Below are 21,213 nucleotides of genomic sequence, written 5' to 3' on the forward strand. Positions count from 1 at the left end.
CTACACTCCCACAGCAGCCCCCCTCCCCAGTCCCGTCCTCCGAGGAAGCTCCTAGCGTAGCATCTCTAGCCAGAGCCCAGAACTGGAGATCATAATGCCCTTCCCTTGATGTAATGCCAACCACAAGCTCAGGGGAACAGCAGCCATTGCCTGCCATTTCTAACCTTTTCCCAGCTTCCTTCCATGCCAAGGAGAAAACGAGGAACAAGAACTCAGTAATATGATCCCCAATTAACATAAAATAAAAACAACACAGTCATGTTTTCCATGGGCTTTTCCAACCTCAAACTAAACACATAAAAGGAGGAGAAAGAGATAAAAATATACACATGGAACTATAAATATATACGCTGTCCGTGGATGTACAGCCAAGCACCCTGACCCAAATGAGTATCTGTCTCTAGGAAAACCGAGCAGCCAGATGCAGAAATCTGAGAATTTTCCCTTTCCAAAGTGCAGTGTGATTCCAGACAGTAAGGGAAAGTATCCTGATTCCTTGGCATGGAAGGGGTTAAGTCCTCAGCCATCCTATCCTAAAGTGATTTATGATGATGTGTAGCGTTTCAAAACTTTCCCCCACCCCAAAGCACAGCCCTCTCCTTCCCCACCGAGTCCACTCTCAACGTGCTGCAGTGGGAAGGAGGTGGTGTTTTGCTGATCTGTTAAATTCTTAGCGAAGTTTCCTTGATTTCCAGCGGCTGCTGTTGTTGGGAGTTTGGTTTGGATCAAAACTGAGGTTGTCCTGGCATTTCTGGGACCGAGTCCAGGCAAGAGGAAGAAGAAAAAGAAGGAGAAGGAAAAGAAGAGGAAAGAAAGAAAGAAAAAAAAAAAGGTGGAGAGACGTAAAGGAGGGGACAAGCGCAGGAAAAGAAAAAAAAAGTCCTTTTTCAACATCACATTCCTGTGTTTTCCCTCAGCCTGGAAAACATATTAATCCCAGTGCTTTCACGCTCGGAAACAAAGGGACTCAGCCAGACTGTGGGGGAAAGGGTGATAAGAAGGATCCTGGAACTCTAAAGAGAGAAAGAGCAAGACTGAGGAGTAGCTGGGACTCCACTCTCAGGGGCGCCCTGAGTCGCCGGCACAGGGGACTGGCACACACAGCCACTCGGGACGAGCAGAAACTACAGACAAATGGAGATGCAAAGCCTCACAAGGACAGCTCCTTTCCCCTCATCCTACTTGTCAAGAAGGTGAAAAGACAGCCAGGGGAAAGAGGAAAGCAGCTCGGCCGGGGTCAGGACAGGCTGTGGGCCGGTGGCGCCTTTGGGAGCCGGAGCTGCCCGCACCCCCCTTTGTGCTGCTGAGCCGGGCTGCGGAGGAAGAGGATCTCATGTAGGAGACTGTCCTGGGACCACGCCTGGGATTGCCTTTTAAACCCTCTGCATTCCATCTCCATGAGCCACAACGTAAGTGTGTAATCCTTTCTGTCCTGGGTGTGCTTGCTTGTTTCTTTGTCGCTCATTTGAAGGCACGAACTAGGAGTGTTGTCATAGTTCGTGTGCCCAGTGTGCCTTTGCCCTGGAGCATCCGAGCGCCGCGGAGCAGGGCGAGCGCTGCCCTGACCCCGGCCCTGCCGGGCGGGCCTTCCTGCTTCCTCCAACTGTCCCTGTTGAGCGCTAACCGATTACCTGGGTTTGGAAGCAACAGGATGCACCCTTCTTGCCAGGGCCTGACCTCCCTGCCTCTCCTCTCACCGCCCCTTCCCCCCCCCACCACCCACCCCTTGGCCAAGACAGAGAAAGAGAAAATGCCCAGTTCTGTTTGCAATTAAATGATTTTTCTTTTTCTTCTCTCTCTCTCTCTTTTTTCTCTCCATTCTCCCTCTTCCCCTCCGCCTGCCGACCCTGCTGCCTTTCAAAGCGGATTGCACAATGACATGGACAACGGCACTCAGCTTTGCCATGCTGGTGGCAGTGTGGCTGGTGTGCGGCTCCGAACCCCACCTCCCTGCCGCGAAGAGGGGGAGCCACGGGGGGCGGAGAGCACCCCTGGTGTCCCCAGCCCCCAGAAGGCCGGCCCGGCTTCTGAGGCACGCGGGGAGGTCCCGGGGGATCGGGAGAGGCGCCCTGGAGGAGCCGAGCCTCCCGCCTCCCCTAAGGAGGAGGGGTGTGCCGGTGCCCAGGGCGGCGCCCCCCGCGCCCCGCGCGCCCCCTGCGCCGCCGCGCATTAGCGCGGCCCCCGCGAGGCCTAAGCAGAGACCAGGGGCCCCCAGGCCTCCCCGGGACATGATCCGAGACGAGGGGACCTCGGCTCGCTCGAGGCCCTTGCGTTGGCCCGCGGGGTCCGGCTCGCCCAACGTCCTGGCCAGCTTTGCGGGCAAGAGCAGGGTGTGGGTCATCTCGGCCCCTCACGCCTCCGAGGGCTACTACCGGCTCATGATGAGCCTGCTGAAGGACGACGTGTACTGCGAGCTGGCGGAGAGGCACATCCAGCAGATCGTGCTGTTCCACCGCGCGGGCGACGAGGGGGGCAAGGTGCGCAGGATCGGCAGCGACGGCCGCGTGCGGGAGCAGCGCCTGGAGCCGGGCCTCGTGCCCAAGCTGATGAGCTTCCTGCAGCTGGAGCACGGCAAGTTCGGGATGGTGCTGCTGCGCAAGACGCTGCAGGTGGAGGAGCGCTACCCGTACCCCGTCCGGCTGGAGGCCCTGTACGAGCTCATCGACCAGGGCCCCGTCCGCAGGCTGGAGAAGATCCGGCAGAAGGGCTTCGTGCAGAAGTGCAAGGCCTCCGGGGTCGAGGGCCAGGTGCTGCAGGAGGACGGGAGCGGCGGGAGCGACGGCGGCGGCGGAGCGGGCAAGCAGGGCCGCGCCCCGGGGCCGCCCACCAGAGCCGGCCGGCCCACCGCGCCCAGAAGGGCGGCCACCGCGCCCCCCGCCCCCGCCCCGACCCCGACCCCGACCCCGGCCCCCAGGGCCGCCACCCCGCCTCCCGCCGCAGCCCCCGGCCGCCCGGCGAGCCCCACGGCCCCGCCCGCCACGCAGAGGCCCGGGACCCCCAGGGCGCCCCCGTCCTCCGCCGCCCCCCACGGCCTCTCCCCGCAGCCCCGGAGGGAGAGGCCGCAGGGCGCCCGCAGGCCCGGCAAGGCGGGCGGCTTGGAGAGCCTGGCCGCGCCCCCCCCCACGGCGCCCGGGCAGGGCAGGGGCAGGCGCAGGGCAGGGGCAGGGGCAGGGGCAGGCGCAGGGGCAGGGGCAGGGGCAGGGGCAGGGGCAGGCGCAGGCCGCGCGCGCCCGGGACAACCGCACCGACCGGCGGGAGCACGGCCCCCGGGGCCCCGAGGGCGGGCCCGCGCACCCCAAGCCCGCCAAGGGCAAAGCCGCCCCGAAGAAAGGCCAGGACAGAGCCGGGAGCAACGAGTTCGAGAGTAAGTATGACCCCGGCAGGCCCGGCGCCTCTCAGCGGGACCCCGAGCTGCGGGGGGGCGACGGCCCCGCTCCGAAGGCGAAGGCGAAGGCGAAGGCGAGCGAGGCCAAAAAGCACGAGAAGCTCGAGAAGCTCGAGAAGCTCGAGAAGCCCGAGAAGGAGAAGAGGAAGAAGCTGAAAAGCGAGAAGGCAGACAAGTTGCTCAAGGCGAAGAAGGATAAGGCTGAGAAAAAGAGCCGGCAGGAGAAGGAGAAGAGCAAGAAGAAAAAGGCAGGTAAACCGGAGCAGGAGGGCTACCTGACGCCCACGGCGCAGCACGTGGCTCAGAGTCCCGGGAAGTCGGTGACCCACCTGCTGGGGTCCTTTGAAGGCAAACGGAGGCTGCTCGTAAGTAATCTTCTCCCCAGCTTTGTTCTGTGGGCTGACGCAGGGCAGGGTCCTATGGGTGCTTTATTTATTTATTTTTAAAAAAACATTTTTTTTTTTTTCTAAAATCATGTTGCTGGATGGCAGACTGTGGCTGAACCTGTGCCATGTCAGGGAGATCAGGCGGCTTGTCTTGCAAGGGCTGCCAGGCCAGAAGCTCCTCTTGGTCTGGTGCTCTGTGGCCCCAAGGTTGCAGACTCAGTGGCCACGGGCCCTGAGACCTAAGCGTAAGGAAGCACCTCTGCTGGGGTTCTTCCAAACCCGTCCTTACCCATCCCCCATCCTGAGCTCTCTCTTCAGACGGAGAGTTCTTTTTTTTATTTTATTTTATTATATCTATTTATTTATTTATGCATGAGAGACATAGAGAGAGAGGGAGAGAGGCAGAGACCCAGGCAGAGGGAGAAGCAGGCTCCATGCAGGGAGCCCCACGTGGGACTTGATCCCGGGTCTCCAGGATCAGGCCCTGGGCTGAAGGCGGCGCTAAACCGCTGAGCCACCCGGGCTGCCCCCCAACGGAGAGCTCTGAGTATAGCTCCCTTTTACCAAGTTCAAAGAATAAAAGAAGAACAAAGGAGTTCCTAAAAGGGCAAGGGTTGACTAAGGTCACAACTTGGGAAAAGGATTTATCTCTTCGTGGAGCTTTGGAACTAGAAGCATGCGCATGGGGAACTGGTCAAGGTTTTTCCTTTTTCTCCTGGTTAGGTCTGTATGAGAGTGGAAGCCTCAAAGAGGAAAGTAAGGCAGCTTGGGTGGAGAGTGGGCATGTATGACTGGGAGCCGGGAAGGGCCCTTGTCGGTGTGACCCTCCCAGATACTTCAAAACCAGCTGGTTGAAGTCTTCTCCCCTCCAAGACTGCCTCTCCCATCACTGTCCAAGTAAGAGGCCAAAAAGACAGAATGGGGAACTGGGTTAATTGTTCCAATCTCCAGTACGCTAGAGACAGAGGTCAGTTTGTCCTGTGTCTCTATCAAATGAGTGTGTGTGTGTGTGTGTGTGTGTGTGTGTGTGTGCGCGCGCGCACGTGCGTGCTTGCATGCAGGTGAAAGGAGATAAGCAAGTCTTGCTTTCACTTTGCCTTTCAGTGTTCCTGAAGCCACTGATACTGAGCAAGCCATAGGTCCATCTCAAGAGCTCTCTCTCTTTGGGTCATTACTTGCCTCCATCCAAAGAATGATAAAAGAATCTAGTCAAGCCCTGGGAAGCCTTTGGAAAGAAATCAATCCCATCCTAAATGTAAGGGCAGTTCTCATCAGCCACGTGAGAGTGGCTCCTTCTCCTCTCCATGTCTCCTTGTCCCCTCTTTTAGTGCCCTTCCAAGATCTTTACCCCTTCTTAATGCTGTCATTTTACTTACTCCAGGCTGTCAAGGGGGAGAAGGTGCAGTACAATCATTGCAGAGAAAAGGATCAGTAAATTAATGTCACACAGCGTGGGTCAGGAACAATTTTTTTCCCATCCGTGGGTGGGAAGGAGACATCTCATGCCACTGAGGACAGCATTTGTCCTACTAAAGGCACAAGGTGACCACAGCCTGCATTATCCCCATCCAAAGAAATAGGCACTCTTCTCTCAAGGCATCTCTCAAAGGGGCTTTTACTTTTTCCAGTCTGGTCTAAATTTGGATTAATGATCTGAGCAGAAAGGCGCTGGTGTCCATTGATCGTTAGAGGTCTCAAAAAATTTAAATTTGCATTTGAAATGTTACTCAGAGCAGAATCCCTGGTGGTGTTTATCATGGGTGGGGTATGTCCCAAAATTCTCTTAACAGGTCCACAATGATGTACCTAGGTATTAGAAAAAAACTCAAGTTTTCGTTGATTCTACAGGTTTGTGTGTGTGTCTGCTGTTATGTATTTTTTTTTGTATATTTTACCCATTTTTAAACAGAGCTTTAAAGTATATAACGTAACTAGCAGAGGATAGGCTGTATGCTAGAGCGGTTTAACAGCTACTTGGTTATTTTCAGAGTACATAAATTTAAATGAGAATATTTTAGTCAGAGCCAAAGGAATCATTCATTTCAGAGGAGCATTCTATCCGGTACTTAAATGTTTGTTACAGAACCCCAGGGAGCCAATTGCTCTCTTTGTGGTGTGGGCAAACCTTACTAGTGTGTTCCTCCTGAGGACCTAGGACTTTGTCCAGGAGGCTAAAGCACATCACCCAAGCCTGGCCATTCAGGCAACGGGGCAGGTGAAGTGTTCCTCTGGGCAGCTTTTAAGCAGGGGGGAAAATAATCATGGGTAACATATCAGGATTGTAATTGTGCACCCATCTGGCAAATACTTCCATTGCCCCTGGTTTGTGAGTCAAAAGAAAGAGGTTTTCATGCTCTATCCCCGATATTAGTCATGCCTTTCTTTTCTCCCCTTTTGCTCTACTCCCTTAGTCAGGGATTTGAAAGCCCAGCTGGGTATTTTCTGCTTTAAGCAGTAACCCTGATCATAAATTTCTAGCAAATGAAATTCAAGCGACAGCCTCTGCTGATGTCATGTGAGGCAAAACAGAACCCAGCTGGGATTGCTCATTGCCATGAGCAAAGAGTGTTGCTCTTCGGGGCTGGCAAGAGAACCGGGTTTGTTATTAGGAAGAAAGTACCAATAGGAGGCAGTTCAGTCTTACCATCCCACATGTGCCCAGCTGATGATCATATCAGAAATGTGTTTTCCGGAAAGCTTATATCTAAAATGCGAATGGATTAGAAAAGACAAGATGAAATAAAAAAATGATATGATCTCAAAAGACGGAGAGAAAAGAAATCTATTTCACCAGGCAGAGAAGAGACTTGGGTTTCTGGTGAAAATGCTGGTTGGTGCCATGTATCTTTTTTCCACTCATTTTCCCCATGAAACATGCTGATGTTATTCAGGAAGTTTGGTGATTCGATTAATATTCACTAAGGCTTAGCACTCTCCGAGCTGTAAAAAGACCCTGACAACATGTACCTCCAACTGGCCTCGGCCTACTCCGTGTGCTCAAACCGAAATGAGGTTAGATGCCAAGAAATCATGCAGGACTTTTGGCTCATCTTCCCAGTTTTTCAGTAACCTGATGCCCAAACTACAATATATCATACACCCGTAGGGATTTAGATTTATTTATATCATTCTTTGGATGTGAAAATATCGTGTAGCTGCTCCTTACCCCCTTTTTAGAGATACAATGACCACAGTGGTGAACAACATCCGAGGGGCCTTTCAAGGAGCTGCAGGTAGAACCAGGTGTTCTATTCTGAGGCCAGAGATCAGTCCTTCAAACCCTCTGCCTCTCAGTCTATAAATCAGAAAAGGGCACATCCCGCAAGGTGCTTTGCTGAAGCTGTGAGGTTTAACTGTCACAACAACCATATAAGGAAGGACTTATTAACTCCACTGTACAATCAAGAAAAAAAGCTTAGAGAGTTTGAGAAGTTTCCCAAGGTGTGTAGCTAATACCTGGCAAAGTCAGAATTAGAACTCAGGTCTGTTTAATTTTAGTTCATACTCCAGCCACTCTCCTCATTCTGCCTTCCTATGGGTGTGAGCCTCCATGGTCATATGCCATAAAGTGGAGGGGAAACTGAGATACTGTCCTGTTAGTTAATCAATGCAAATATTTTAGAATTCACTTTTAACCTTAAATTACTCAGATAAATGGTAAGGTCTATCAATTGTCAACATTTTGTGCTAAGCAACAGTGTAGAGGCTCTGTCCTTAATACCCAGCTGGTTCTCTTCACCTGAGCTCTCTGGCTTGCCTGGGGGTCAGTCGAGAACGACAGAATGAATCCCAGTTAACCTGACCCCTCAGACTGGTTGGTGCCAGTTCGGGGTTGACAACCTTACGGATATAGAAGAGGCATTTATCACTAAAACATTGGACTATGTGGAGTAGAGCTGAAAAGCCATCAATCAGCTTGTGCCCTGAGATGTACCCACTTGTCATGAGCAAGAGGCCTCATAATGCAGAATTACAGACTCCATTTCAACTTTAGGCACACTGGGGACTGAATCTCCTGTAATTCAGTTGGGTTCATACATTTAAACTTACCTCAGAAATTTGGGTACTGGGAGAATAATCGACTTATTTGGTTTAATTTTAGAAAGGGGTATTAAGCTCTGCTTTACTAAGGTGTACTACTAGCTTGAATGATACTTTCAGAGTCCTGTAAAGATCTGGTGCTTTGAGCCTAACACAGTGCTTAGCATAAGCTGAGACCTAAAATACCTTCCCTCTCGCATCTTCCCATTCTGGTTTGCTCCTTTCACTTATGCAGACTGGCTTCATTATATTCTGAGGCTCCTTGTGCCAACGCACCAGTTGGAACAGAAACATAAAAAAGAACCACAACGCAGTTCTGAATTCATGATACGTGCCCTGATTTATCACCACCAAACTGGAAAGAGGCCAAGTGTCAGACAATAATGTTTAGTGAGAAGTGCGAGGATGCTCTTTTTACGAAGAGGGGACTGGACACGGTTACCATTTCAAACACCATTTGAAAGACTGCCAGACTCAACAATGAATGGGACGGAGGTGTCAGTACACAAGGAAAGAGTGGCTGAAATATGTTCCCTTGGTCAGCCGCTTCTACTGTCCCTGAGGCAAGCTAGAGAGTAGATTAAATGCAAAAGAGGGGTGGGTCCTTTAGCAGCTGGTTTGCAGGCGGCATCTGGCATCTAGACATTTCTAAGCAGGGGACCACCCCTCTTCTGTCTGGAGTGATCTATGGAACCTGAGGAACACAGGCCAGCATTTGAACAGCAATTGAAAGGAGCAAGTGACCATTGTGGGCTAGGAAAGATGTGAAGGAGGATGCTGCATTTGAAGACTGCCTGTGTGCCACTAAGGTGGAGGGAGGGAGAGCATCCTGGGTGGAAGAGGTAGGCGCCAAGGCAGAGGAAAGAATGAGAGTCAGCTCCTCAGAGGCAACACACACCCAGGGTGCTTGTGTGCACACAGCCTATATATATATATATTTCTTTCTTTCTTTCTTTCTTTCTTTCTTTCTTTCTTTCTTTCTTTCTTTCTTTTTCTTTCTTTCTTCTTTTTCTTTCTTTCTTTCTTCTTGATTCTCACTACTATTATCAGGGAAGTTGTTTCATCGTAAAGATGCACAGGCCAAGCTTCATAAGGCTAAGTGGCCTGGTGGAGGCTAAAGGTAGCCAGCATTGAACAAGGAGCAAGTGCAGACCCTCCCACCCTACAGTCACCCTTTCTCTGTGCCACTCTGCCCAGATTCCTTTCATTTCATAACTGAGACCAATCTGGCCATGGAGTGAAGAGGTCATGTAAGGGAGGAACAGGAGGAAAGGTTAGCAAGAGGGAGCCTGGGGCCAGGTTGTGGAGGGAGGAAATGAGTCATGCAAAATAAATGTCACCTCATGGGTACGTTAAGGCATCCCTCAGCACAGGTCCTGAGGTGAAAATAAACATCAGGGCTCTTTATTTATTTATGTCGCTTCCCACTGGGTACCCAGTGGCCTCAGGCTACTTGTTCAGAGGTTCTAAGAGCAGCTGCCAGGCGGGGTCGGGGGAAGGTCCTGTATTATTCTATGCTGTCTGAAATTCCCAGTTGTGCACAAGAGGGAGAAACAGACCAGAGGGAGCTTTGAGGACTCTTGTAATCCCGTCCTATCATGATCTGGCCACGTGCTGTAAAGGTCCATGGCAAAGTATGACAAGAATGAAATGGAATCTATGTACGGCTTTGAAGTTACAAAGGCAGGTGATTATCTGTCATCTAGCACGTGGGCAGCTGTCCCCTACAGATTCCTCTAAATATATTCTAAATACAGGTGTATCCTTCGCTACAAAATCATTACTAGTAAATTTTACCTTTGTTTCTATTTTGTGTTTTCACTTAAACATTTCATTTATTTCAAAATAGCGTGTTTGTGAGCAAAGAAAGGCCAGAAGGAAAAACCTAAAACCAACCGAAAAGAAAGTTCTAAGATATGGGCCACCATCAAAACCTGGAAAAATATGTTCAAATGTCATAAAACCAATTAAACTGACAAAGAAAGCAAAAATACCATCATGACCGTGTCTTTTTATAGCCACTTCAAATCTCTCTTAAGGCTAAGTATGAATCAATGAACAAATTTAGCGAAATATTATTTTTCCTCTTGGGAAATTACATTTCTAAAATAAGCATGTTCTACCCACCTTGGTCCTCTGAACTGGCATGTAAACACAAACTCAAAAATAAACAAAATCATGGCTACTTAAATAAATAACAACCTGAGGGGAAAAAATAACTTCATCCCAGAAGAATCTTTGTTAATGTTCCATTCAAAAGTTATTGAACACATGATTTCCACGAGGGGTAGTATTTTGTCAAGCACATGGAATTTTTAAAAGAGAAAGCCTGCAGGCAACAATAAACACATCTCTGACAGAGAAGGATAAATAGCAGTATCAAGCTGGGAGCAGATTTACTAACCATTTTGATAAAGTCTTTGGAAGAGGTTAACAACATGGCACCTCCCCCCCACCCCCCGAAAAATGCCAAGCTAATAGCCACAAACTTCAGAAATATTTTGTAAGGTTTGATGGGTAAGTAGAAAAGTGGCTGATAAATTTGAATGTGGTCAGGTTTGAGAAAGCGTGTAGAGAGGCTGGTCTCGAAGCCAAGTGATGAGTTAGCAGACAGTGAATCGACAGTGTTCGTGCAGACAACAGCCTAGTGAACTATTTGGAGTCAGAGAGCTCAGCAAAGACCTGGTCATCATCAGAATGAAATTTCACGTCCTTCCATCTCCAGGGTGAAGAGCACCATGCCCGCTCACTCGTGGCCTGTGGTACATAGTTATGGTTTCTGCCCATGAAAAACCTGGTAAAATTGGAGAAGGCTCATTAAAAGTCTACAAAAATAATCAAGGAAGTAGAAAAGCTTTTATATCCAGTTAGATGGAAACATTGAGACATTCTTAGGGCATTCAACAGGAGCCCTAAAAATCGAGGGTATCCTCCTTTTATCCAAAATTACAAAATATGCTTTCCTAGGTGGCTCTGGTGACTGCAGCATCTCTTTCTTTTGCTCTGTCTTTCCTCTTTTTTCCCCCAGAAGTCAGGGATTCAAAGTGAGCATGAAAGACACACAGGTGCTAGTTGATAAATGCCAGGTCTGAGTTATATATAGAAGGCTAAACTGAAAGAGTAAAATCCATCCTGTTGGGGGTCTCCAGCATCAAAGAGGTCTGCCACAAGCTCTGGACAGCCCCAGTGTGACAAAACATAGGCCATAAAGCCATCCCAAAAATTTTCTGCAAGGTTGCCTGGAAAACACTCTAAGTCGTTTAATGTTCCATAGTTCCCTAGGCCTGGCTAGGAAGCTCTGTCAACCCTGTGGGACATGAAACAAAAGAGTAGTAACCATTGAATTCACAAATGTCTGAGCATCCAGTTAGGGTAATAAAGACCAAAGGAAGGTAGGGGGTTAGCACTTATGGAACAATGATTACATGTCAAGTACTCTGTAATGTTCACAACAGCCTTGCAAAATAAGTATTCCTGGGCCAAGTTCACAAATGAAAAAACTAGGATGAAAAAAAAAAAACTAGGATGGCTGAAGACTAGCAATAAAAGCAATAAAGATAACTAGTGGGAATAGATAACTCTAAGGTATTTGGAGCCATTTAAAAAAAAAGGGGGGGGGGGACCTTTCCACATGACCTGTCTTGGCCCTCATTATGCTAACTGCCCAATAGAACACCTTGGTTTAGTTGACTTTAGTGTCAGTCACTACCCAGCCCTCTATTCCAAATCATCCCTTTGGATTTTGCCTCTACGGACAACTATCATTGTGAACTAATGTTTGCTTGCCTCCACCCACCTCTAGCTGATCACGGCTCCGAAGGCTGAGAACAACATGTATGTGCAGCAGCGAGATGAGTATCTGGAAAGTTTCTGCAAGATGGCCACCAGGAAAATCTCCGTGATCACCATCTTCGGCCCTTTCAACAACAGCACCATGAAAATCGACCACTTCCAGCTAGGTTCTCTTAAATATTTTAATTGCATTATTGTTTTTCTCCTATTTAAGGTAGGGCAAACTTTATGGGAGAGGTCAGCGGGGAATTAAGAGGAAAATTCAGATATTCAGAGGGTTCTTTCCTTATGGTAACAAAAGTCAGTTTACCTCCTATTTATGTAACTATTCTGGATGGTTTTGGTGTAAGATTTTTGGCACTTTAAAATGAAAAAAACATGCAAGCATTCTATGATTTGAAAGTCAATAAGGTGGAGAAAAACCAGAGAAGCAATACAGTTGGTGGGAGAGCCGGTAGGGTATGTAGACAGTTTCTTCTGGAGGCAGAATCTTCTTGCCTGTGAATAATACCATCTGATCTTCCTGCTGCCTTCATGCTGCAGGTGACTCACTCATAGATGGGGACCTGCCAGATCCTTGGAAGCACTTGACTCTGGCAAGCCTGGGGAGGGCTGAGAAAGGCTATTTAGCTAAATGAAAAGTCACTGAAAATATGGACTATCCTGCACCCAAGTCTTTTGGAGAGCCAAAGAATTTGGCTCAATGTAGAGTTTTCACAATTTTTCATATTAATGGTGCGTGTGAGGCTCATGAGGCGTACAGCTCAGCACTGGGCAGCTAACTCCTTGCAGTTCTCATGGGAATGTTGCAAGACTTACTGTGAGTAGTTTGATCACAGAGTCAGAAGCCCCAGATCTGACCCACCCAATTTCTTTTACAATCATTACATCTCTGGGGCTTTATGTTTAAAAAAAAAACAAAAAAACACTTTTTCCCTTCATGCATTCTCTACTTTTTAAACTTTTTATTTTAACTACAACGAAAGTCCTTCATACTTTACCAGTTGCATATCCTGCATATTTTTCATAAAGTACATCTCCTCTGAAAGAATATAAAACATATTTTCCCTATTAGTTAACATTTAACTTCAGTATATATGACACATTATCTCACAGATTTTTCTGTCATGTGATCTTGATGTAATAGAATGCATAGCAGTCATAATTATGTCATGACAATGCCAATTTGATTTGAATATTGTCTGGCTTCTAAATCATATTTAAAAATTTTTTTTTTTATATTTTAAAAGTTGTACCTAAGGGGCGTCTGGGTGGCTCAGATGGCTAAGCATCTGACTCTTGGTCTCAGCTCTGGTCTTATTCTCAGGGACATGAGTTCAGGCCTCATGTTGGGCTCCACACTGGGCATGGAGCCTACTTAAAAAATTGTGGTTAAAACACATGATACAACCTTTTCTTTCTTCTTCTTCTTTTATTTTTTAAAGAGGGAGAGAGACAGGGAGAGATAGGGAGGGGCAGAGGGAGAGGGAGAGAGAGAGAGAGAGAGAGAGAAGCCTAAGTAGGCTCCATGCCCAGTACAGAGCCTGATACGGGGCTGGATCTCACAGCCTAGAGATCATGACCTGAGCTGAAATCAAGAGCTGGATGCCCAACCAACTGAGCCACCGAGGTGCCCTGAGCCTGACCTTAACTGATTTTTAAGTGTACGATACAGTATTGGTAACGATAGGCACAATATTGAACAGCAGGTCTCTAGGTACATTACTACTCCGGGTCAGATTCAGATATGAAGTTTCAGTTATGCATTCTCTATTTTTATTAGCTCACTTTCTCCTGAGTTAGCTCCAAAGGAAAATAAATACCATCCTTTCCAATGCCCCATCATAAAACACTGCAAATCAGTGATTGGTTTGTGGACATTAATCCCTGTGCTGCATGTATGTTTGGGAGGGAAAGCAACAACAACAATGAAGCCCTTAACCACAACAACAATAATCATACAAACAGAAGACACAAAAGAAGTTCTAAAGTCAAACAGACTTTAGAAACAAACAGTTCAAATCCACAGTCTCCACTTACTTGTTGTGTGACTTTGGGCAAGTTGCTTCCTAAGCCTCAGCCTAGAAGATAATTGCATATATTTCATGGGCTACGGTAAGGATTTCGTAAGATAACACCTATGAATATCTGTCATATAAAAAATACTATTGTGTGGTCATCATCATCATCACCATTTTTTCTGGCAGGCTTCCGGAGATCAATGAGCTGTCACAGGGACTAGAACACCTGTAGTTAAAAAGTACTTGCAGTTGCTTTCTGCTAATTACAGAATGTTGACGGGGAACCCCCACAACTGCCCTTCCAGGTGACAAGGTACATTACTACTCCGGGTCATAAAACCAAAGCCCAAAAAAGACTAATACTACAAAGACACATATTTAGTGTTTAACTGAGACTCAACCATTTGCTTCTGGATTTTCAAATAACAGCAAGAGCCAGTGAGCTTAATTGCAATCCAGATGACTAGAGAGGAAGTAGGTTTCCAATCCAGTGCAGAAACTGGTCCTGGCTGGCGATGAAAGGCCTCCTCCGCCAGGCGTTCCTGGTGTCAAATGTGTTGCCCACCAACCCTTACGCAAAGAATCCTCATTCCTTATTTCAGAGAAGTTTGGAAAAGTCATTTTATGTTCTACTTCAGCCTCTATGTGGTCCCAACTGTTATAAGCATCTGGTGCTGCCTTGGCAAATTTTTAGCATTAAACCTGCTGTGTTTTAGACATCTGGATTGAATATGAGCTGTAGAGGCACTGAGGGGATTTTTCCTGCCCTAGTGGAAGTCAGGTATTGTGCGTTCGGTGTTTGCCTCTCCCTGGATGGCAGCTCGGACATGATCTGAGGGGACTTCTATTTTGTTCCTCATTTAATTCCTGGAAGGCCTTTCTTTCCTTGTGTTATGTCCCAGCTTACCCTCCTTATGGGAAAGGCCGTAGTACTTTTCAGCCAAGACTGGGAGCCAGCCATGGGAAAACAGGAATTGGCGTGCAGCGCGGACTCAGTGAACCAAACTCTAGCCTTGACCGATTTTCAGCTGGAAATCTATCAGATGGCCTTACTTTCCTTAAAAATAAATCAAGCACTCTCTACTCTTCCAGACTTTTACTGGGCCTTAAAAACAGAAACCCACATCCAACTACACTGTGGGCTGTACTCACCAGCTGGTCCATCCTGCTAAATGTATTTGAACTATAGATGATGGGCTTACAAATACCAGGAAATTTACCTTAAGATTTCGGTCATTAGCTTAATGAAAGTCACTCATGCTTGAGCAAATTGCAACCCAGAATAAGCCCATCTGGTTTTGCCATCCAAGATACCATTATATGTGAGAATTTAGAAAGACACAGCACATAACAGCATTCCCAATTGTTAGTGGTATTTAAAATATCAATTGGATAGAAAAAAATGGTGTGTAGGTAAAGAGGATGGATTATAGACAAAGTGTGCCAGGTAGGACAAAGTAGTTGGCTAAGGGCACTTTACTGCAAAATCAAAAGAGAAATGAGGGGAAAACATTGTGAGCATATTTCTCTCTTAGCAAAACAGAGGGATAAAAAATATTGGACACGGATATTCAATCATCAGCTTTTAAGGGCTAGAATGTACAGGACATTTTTATGGGGCAAACGGAAGTCCTCTGATAGCTTCCTTTAAAGGGAGAAGAGTTTGAGAGTAATTGATGAAAAAAGGAGGTGAAAGTTGATGGGGATGTGGCTAGACTGTAACAACAGGAGAGAAAGTGATTCCATAGTCATATGAATAAGGAATTCATGAGTAAATTTCTAAAATACCTTTTATAGGTGAGAACGATAGACTCCATTTCACCCTAATATTCTCTTTCTGTCTTTGATCTTGTTGAAGAGAATTGTTCTTTATGGACAAGCCTCACTGGCTCCATAACAATGCAGAAATGTCACTTTCCCTCAGGAGCACTGGAAAATTTGACCCTTTGCCTCAGCTCCTCCTTTTATCAGTGGTGACAATCTCTGGCAGCTGCCTTCTCTGGACTCTGCACCCTTGTGCTGGGAGGGGAGGCTGGGTGAGTGATCAGATTTCCAGACACTGGCTGGGTGTCCCTCTCTGTTTATTCAGTCTCTGATTATCAATCACTGTGGCCCTGGAGGCTGGGGAGGCTGCCCCCAGCTTGTTCAGTCATCCCATTTCACTGCCTTCCTGCCTATCGAGAGTATCAGTGTCAAGATCAACCTCTGATGATCAAGGAATGTGGAAAGCACCTAGTAAGTCAACCATACAAAACAGGTGCTTGAAGAATGTGGTGGAGGGAGATAGGCTCTTCCAATTGATTGCAGTCATTAGAGAAGATGTAAGTATCAGAAAATTTTGAAAAGTGGGTTGATTTATTGGAGAGGCCTTGAAAATGGAGAATTTTTTTGATAGTAATGACTCTATCAAAGTACTTTTTGTTTTTATTTTATTTCTTAAAGAGATGATGCATTTTTTTGTATCCCAAAGTCAAAACTACATAGAGAGGTACAAATAGACAAGCATTACGCTCATTCCTGATCCCATGCCCTATTAATCTCTGCCCCATAGGTAGTTTATGATTCCTTATTGATAAACTTAGTGCTCCTTTATGCAAATATAAATACATATAAGCAGCTATATCCCCCCTTTTAGTACAAAATATAGTATTTATAATACTATGAACTTTGCTTTTTTTTTTTTTTACCTAAAAAACATTTCCTGAAGACCTTTCCTTATGAACATATAGAAATTGTCAGATTCTACAACAGTTTATTTAAGCAGTCCTCTTGTTAATGGACACTCAGATTGTTTTCAATATTTTATTATAAGCAATTTCACAGTTATTTACTGGGCCAAATGAAAAATGTATTTAGTTTTGTTAGATATCACCAGATTTCTCTCCACACAAGGTGTATCATACTGCCATCCCACCAGCAGTGTGTAAGAGTGTCTATTTCCCCAAACCTCTCCAACGGAGTGTATAACCAAACTTGTGAATGTTTTTAGCCAATGCGATATTTGAAAAATTATATCTTAGTGCAGTATGTTGTTGGGTTGTATTTTTCTTTTTATGAGTATGATTGAACATCTTTTCACATGTTTAGGAAGAATTTATATTTTATTTTTAGTGTCCTTTGCCTATTTTTCTACTGGCTTGTTCTTTAAAAAAAAAAAAAAAGATTATTTACTTGAAAGAGCATGAGTAGGAGGGGCGGAGGGAGAGAGAATCTCAAGCCGACTCCATGTCTAGTGAGGAACTCGATGCAGATCTCGATCTCACAACCTGAGATCATGACCTGAGCCAAACCAAGAGTTGGATGCTTAACCAACTGTGCCACCCAGGCACCCCAAGATTGTTCTTTTTAATCCCAATTTATAGGTACTCTTTATAAATTAGAATGAAAGTTCAGATTCTGGCCCTCTTCCCCATTCCAAGATACTGAGCCACTTTAGGGATAAGGTCCAGGAATTTATATTTTTAAAACGTTGCTCAAGTGGTTCTGATTTGTAGCTAGGTTAAGTGTAGAACAGAGGGAAAAAGAGGTTGGCACCAGAGTTTAGAGGATTTCAAATACCAAGCCAGAGAATTCAAACTTTATTTGGTAAATCATGTGAAGTCACTAAAGATTTCTAAATATATTTTTCAAATACATTTTTAAAAAATTTTAAGTTTTGGTAGAGTGAGTCTGTGGGACAGACAAGAACCTGGCAGGAGACTTTGTTCATAGATGAGTCAAGTTGCTCTTTCTAAGATCAAGTGAAAGCAGCTACTTTGTGATCAGGAATGGCCAGGCTAGTCCCATCTATAGATTTAATCCAGACACTCATCTCACAAAGGGCTGGTAGGCAGGCAACCAACCCACTCAAATAGTAAAAGAGGAGCACAGGAATCAACTACGAAGTCATTTAAATTGATCTGTTTCCAATCAAAAGAAAGTAAATCCCATCATTGGAGGCCAGGGTTATCCTAATTGAGATTAGTCTACTACAGATGCCTCAGCAATCCCAGAAATATTCTTCAGATCAAAGCAATTCAGCTGCTTCTGGAGTCTTTGCTTTCAGATTTATCCACAGCTTTGGCCTGTGCTGAATTCTTGAATAGGATAGTTCTATTTTAAATACCATATAAACACATTTTATCTATGTTGTATGTGACCCCCGGACAGGGTTTATTAAGGTATGGTGGTAAATGGGCATCACAGTGAATGACACCCAAAATACCATAATGCCACAGGAAAATAGAATATATTGCTCATGGGCCCCAGACAGGAAATGGCAGCACGCCTCCCGGGGCCACAAGAGGCCAAGGTTGGGTCAGAAAGCAGAAGCTAGAGCAGAGAAGGGAGAGCCTAGGTTGCTGCCTTTACTGGGGTTTCCAAGAAAAAGGCAAGAGGGGACAGGATGAACAGTTTCTGATTGGCTAGTTTGAGTGATTTCAACAGGCTTTGGGTTATAGGGGTGGACTCTAGTTGCTTGGTACCTGACCTGAGGATAATTAAAGCAGAGGAATACTGTTTCCTGGGGTGCATGTGCCAGATTGAGGAGGTAGGGCATTCAGTTGAATGACTTACATTTCAGAGAGCTACTATCGGCTGGACCTTTTGCTGTCTCTAAGAATTGAGTAGTCTTGGGAAGAGCAGTCTCTCTCCAGTCAGAAAGGGCTTTTAAGATCTCAAAAGATCATAATATATAGAAAATAAAAAAATATGATTGATACAATTATAAGACTTCATAAGTGAAAACCCAAATTGAGAAAATAAATCTATATGAGGAGTTTTTTCAAATTACACTTAGACTGGCTGTGTTGTTGTAGGCTCATCAGATAAAGGAAGTGTAAGGGTTTGATGATGGTTCTTTATAGAAACCCAGAATTTCTCATCTTATTTACTCTATCCTTCACTACTATATTTTTATTTTTATTTTTATTTATTTATTTATTTTGTACATGACATCTTTCTTAGGGGAGAGATTTATGATTACCAAATCTAGTCTTTATGTGTGCCAGGCTACAGGGATTTAGAAGATGATCAAACACCTGTCCCTATTGATGAATTGCTCATATCTGGTGGGAAGATAGATGTGTAAACAACTGGTGGAAATGTAGGCGATAAGCATTATTGCAGAAGTGTGTGTGTAAAAGTGTTGTGAGTGCCCAGATGAGATAAAGACAGGTTCACAGGTAGTTAGTTCCCATATGGACAAGGGTAGGGGTAGCATTCCAGAAAGAGAAAGCATATTTCTAGAAACTGAAAATAGAGGCTGGAGCACAATATCTGGAAGAGTTAAGGAACCAGCTAACTAAGATGGACTGAGTCCAGGACAGAAATGGCCTTGGTTGCTCTGCCCAGGATTTGGATTTTATGCTGTCCTTGTTCTCTGTTCTTAGACAGCATAACAGTCACCTAGAAAACCTGCTAAAACGCAGATTCCTGGGATGCCTGGGTGACACAGTTTGTTAAGCTTCCGACTCTCATTTTCAACTGGAGTTGTGTGCTCAGCGTCATGATCTCAGGTTTGTGAGACTGAGCCCTGAGTCAGGATCTTTGCTCAGTGTGGAATCTGCTTGACATTTTCCTTCTCCTGCTGCACCTCCTGCTCATCCTCTCTCTCTCTTTCCCTAAAATAAGTAAATAAATCTTTAAAAGAAGTGTAGATTCCTGGGCCTCACTACTAGCAACTCTTATATAATCGGTCTGGATCCAAGGATTGTGATTTTAGCAAGTGTCCTCGGTGATTTGATGAAGGTAGACAGTGGATTGTGCTTTGAAAAATCGCTAGAGGAGGTAAGAAACTCCTGAAGCAGTGGGAGACATGGTTCAGGGACACTGATGGAATGCCTAAAAGTCAGGTAGGACAGGGTGGGAGGGGTAAATATACCATGGATACCACAGAGAAGAAGCCATCACTAATGGAAGCTTCCAACGTAATGCCTGGCACATAGCTGATGATTACTAAGTTGTGGCTGAAGCTGAATTTTTCTGCAGTGTCATTGCTGTCTGTAGTCAGACATGGAAGAACAGATACATGAATGAACCTACTATTACCTGAAATTGGCCACTGATTTTTGGAATCGAGGTCCTTCAAGGTTGGAACCCCTGGCTAATGCCCCCACTTGCAGAACAGGTCCTTGCCAGTATGTAACAGAGTTCACACCCCCTTCTGTCCCTCCTCAGTCATTTTAGGTCAGGGACAAGCTGTGTGGGATAGCCAAATCCCACCAGATGGGTCTGGATCTGTGAATCTGTTTGCTGTATCAAGACCATGTAGACTGTTTATAGGATGTGTCCAAAAGAATGTTTGCTCCTAAGCCTTACGAATGAGGAGTAGAGCTTTGGCAAAACTTGGATAAATGTAACAAGAACCTGCCAGATTTATGCTGCATTTCCAGACTGAGGAGCACCTCGTGTTCACCTGGTCCTATCTCAGCCCTGACTGAGACAGAATGCAGAGCATAACAGAAACCTGGGACAGGGGTAGGCAGCCGGAGGTGGGAGTTGATCTAGCACATACCTCGCTCGGAATTGGACCAGAGGGGAACTGCTGTCTTGCAGTAGAGTTGTGCCCATCCTAGAGCCACCGTTGATCAGTGCTTCCATTGTTTTTGTAGGGCAGATTCTCTTCCTCGACACAAATGTTCATTTGGGATGTAAATATCCTATAATCTGGAGGTGTAAAATGTTTTATTTTTAATGCCAGGGCAAAATGTTTCAGAAAATATTTCAGTTGAAAGGTGAAACCAGACCATGAAATTGGTTTCTTGACATATCCCGTTAGAACAAAGTTTGGCTTAAATCTTGGTCCTAGGTCCTCTCTGCCCTTGAATGGGTCATATTTTGATAAGCTAGAGAGAACACTGGAGAAGAGCGAGGTCATATTAAATCTGAGGCTTAACCCTCACTCTGTTACCAGCTAGTAATGTGAACTTGAGCAAGTTGCTTCCTTCGTGGGCTCTATGATAGGTTTATCCTTTGGGAAAAAGACTCTAGACTCTGGAGATTTGCATGCGTGACGTTAATTGGGAAGTATTCTCAGGAACAATGCTTGTGAGAGGTGAGGATACGAGAGAACAGAGAGGGAATTTTAATCGTAATGCAAGCGACCCTTCAGCGTGGCTCACTGGGAGACAAGGGGGGGGCATCTTTTAGATCTACGGCCTCCCTACCTCATCAACCATTGAATGTGGGCTGCCCCCTAGTAAAAGTGTGACTCGGGGGAAAGGCAGCTCTTTTCTAGGGAGAGTGATTTTCAGAGAGGGAGTCAGCTGCTAACCTGCACAGTGACCTTGCTTCTGAAGGTAGAATCTGGACGGCGCGCCACAGTGTCTGCTTCAGTTCCTGTTTCATATGTTTCCTATATTATTGTTTCTCAATAGCATGACTGGGTTGTGCCAGATAAAGTCTGTATCACTTCTCTTGCCCCAATAAGGCTTTGTAATGAAGACTTGCACACTTCAGTGGCATATAATTATTAAACGGTCAGTCACGGGTCTGTAGGGTTCGGCTCATCTGGACTAGGCTTGGTGAGCCTTGGTAAGGCTGGTCCATGTATTTGCTGTCAGCTACTGGTTGGCTGGGTGGTCCTGCTGATCTTAGTTGGGCTTGAACA

At 45.9% G+C, this 21,213-nt stretch overlaps 1 protein-coding gene across 1 annotated transcript in view; it reads left to right on the forward strand.

Moving 5' to 3' along the window:
* Positions 1 to 387: 387 nt before the first annotated feature.
* CCDC80 (coiled-coil domain containing 80) overlaps positions 388 to 21,213 on the forward strand; it is a 36,010-nt gene continuing 15,184 nt past the window's right edge. The window contains exons 1-4 of the mRNA XM_055315948.1: positions 388 to 1,409; positions 1,864 to 3,161; positions 3,220 to 3,750; positions 11,615 to 11,771. Of these exons, the coding sequence (XP_055171923.1) occupies positions 1,875 to 3,161; positions 3,220 to 3,750; positions 11,615 to 11,771 (1,975 nt within the window). The 5' untranslated portion in view covers positions 388 to 1,409; positions 1,864 to 1,874. The remainder of the gene's footprint in view (positions 1,410 to 1,863; positions 3,162 to 3,219; positions 3,751 to 11,614; positions 11,772 to 21,213) is intronic.

This window comes from Nyctereutes procyonoides, unplaced genomic scaffold, assembly GCF_905146905.1.
Source record: "Nyctereutes procyonoides isolate TBG_1078 unplaced genomic scaffold, NYPRO_anot_genome, whole genome shotgun sequence".
NCBI lineage: Eukaryota > Metazoa > Chordata > Mammalia > Carnivora > Canidae > Nyctereutes > Nyctereutes procyonoides.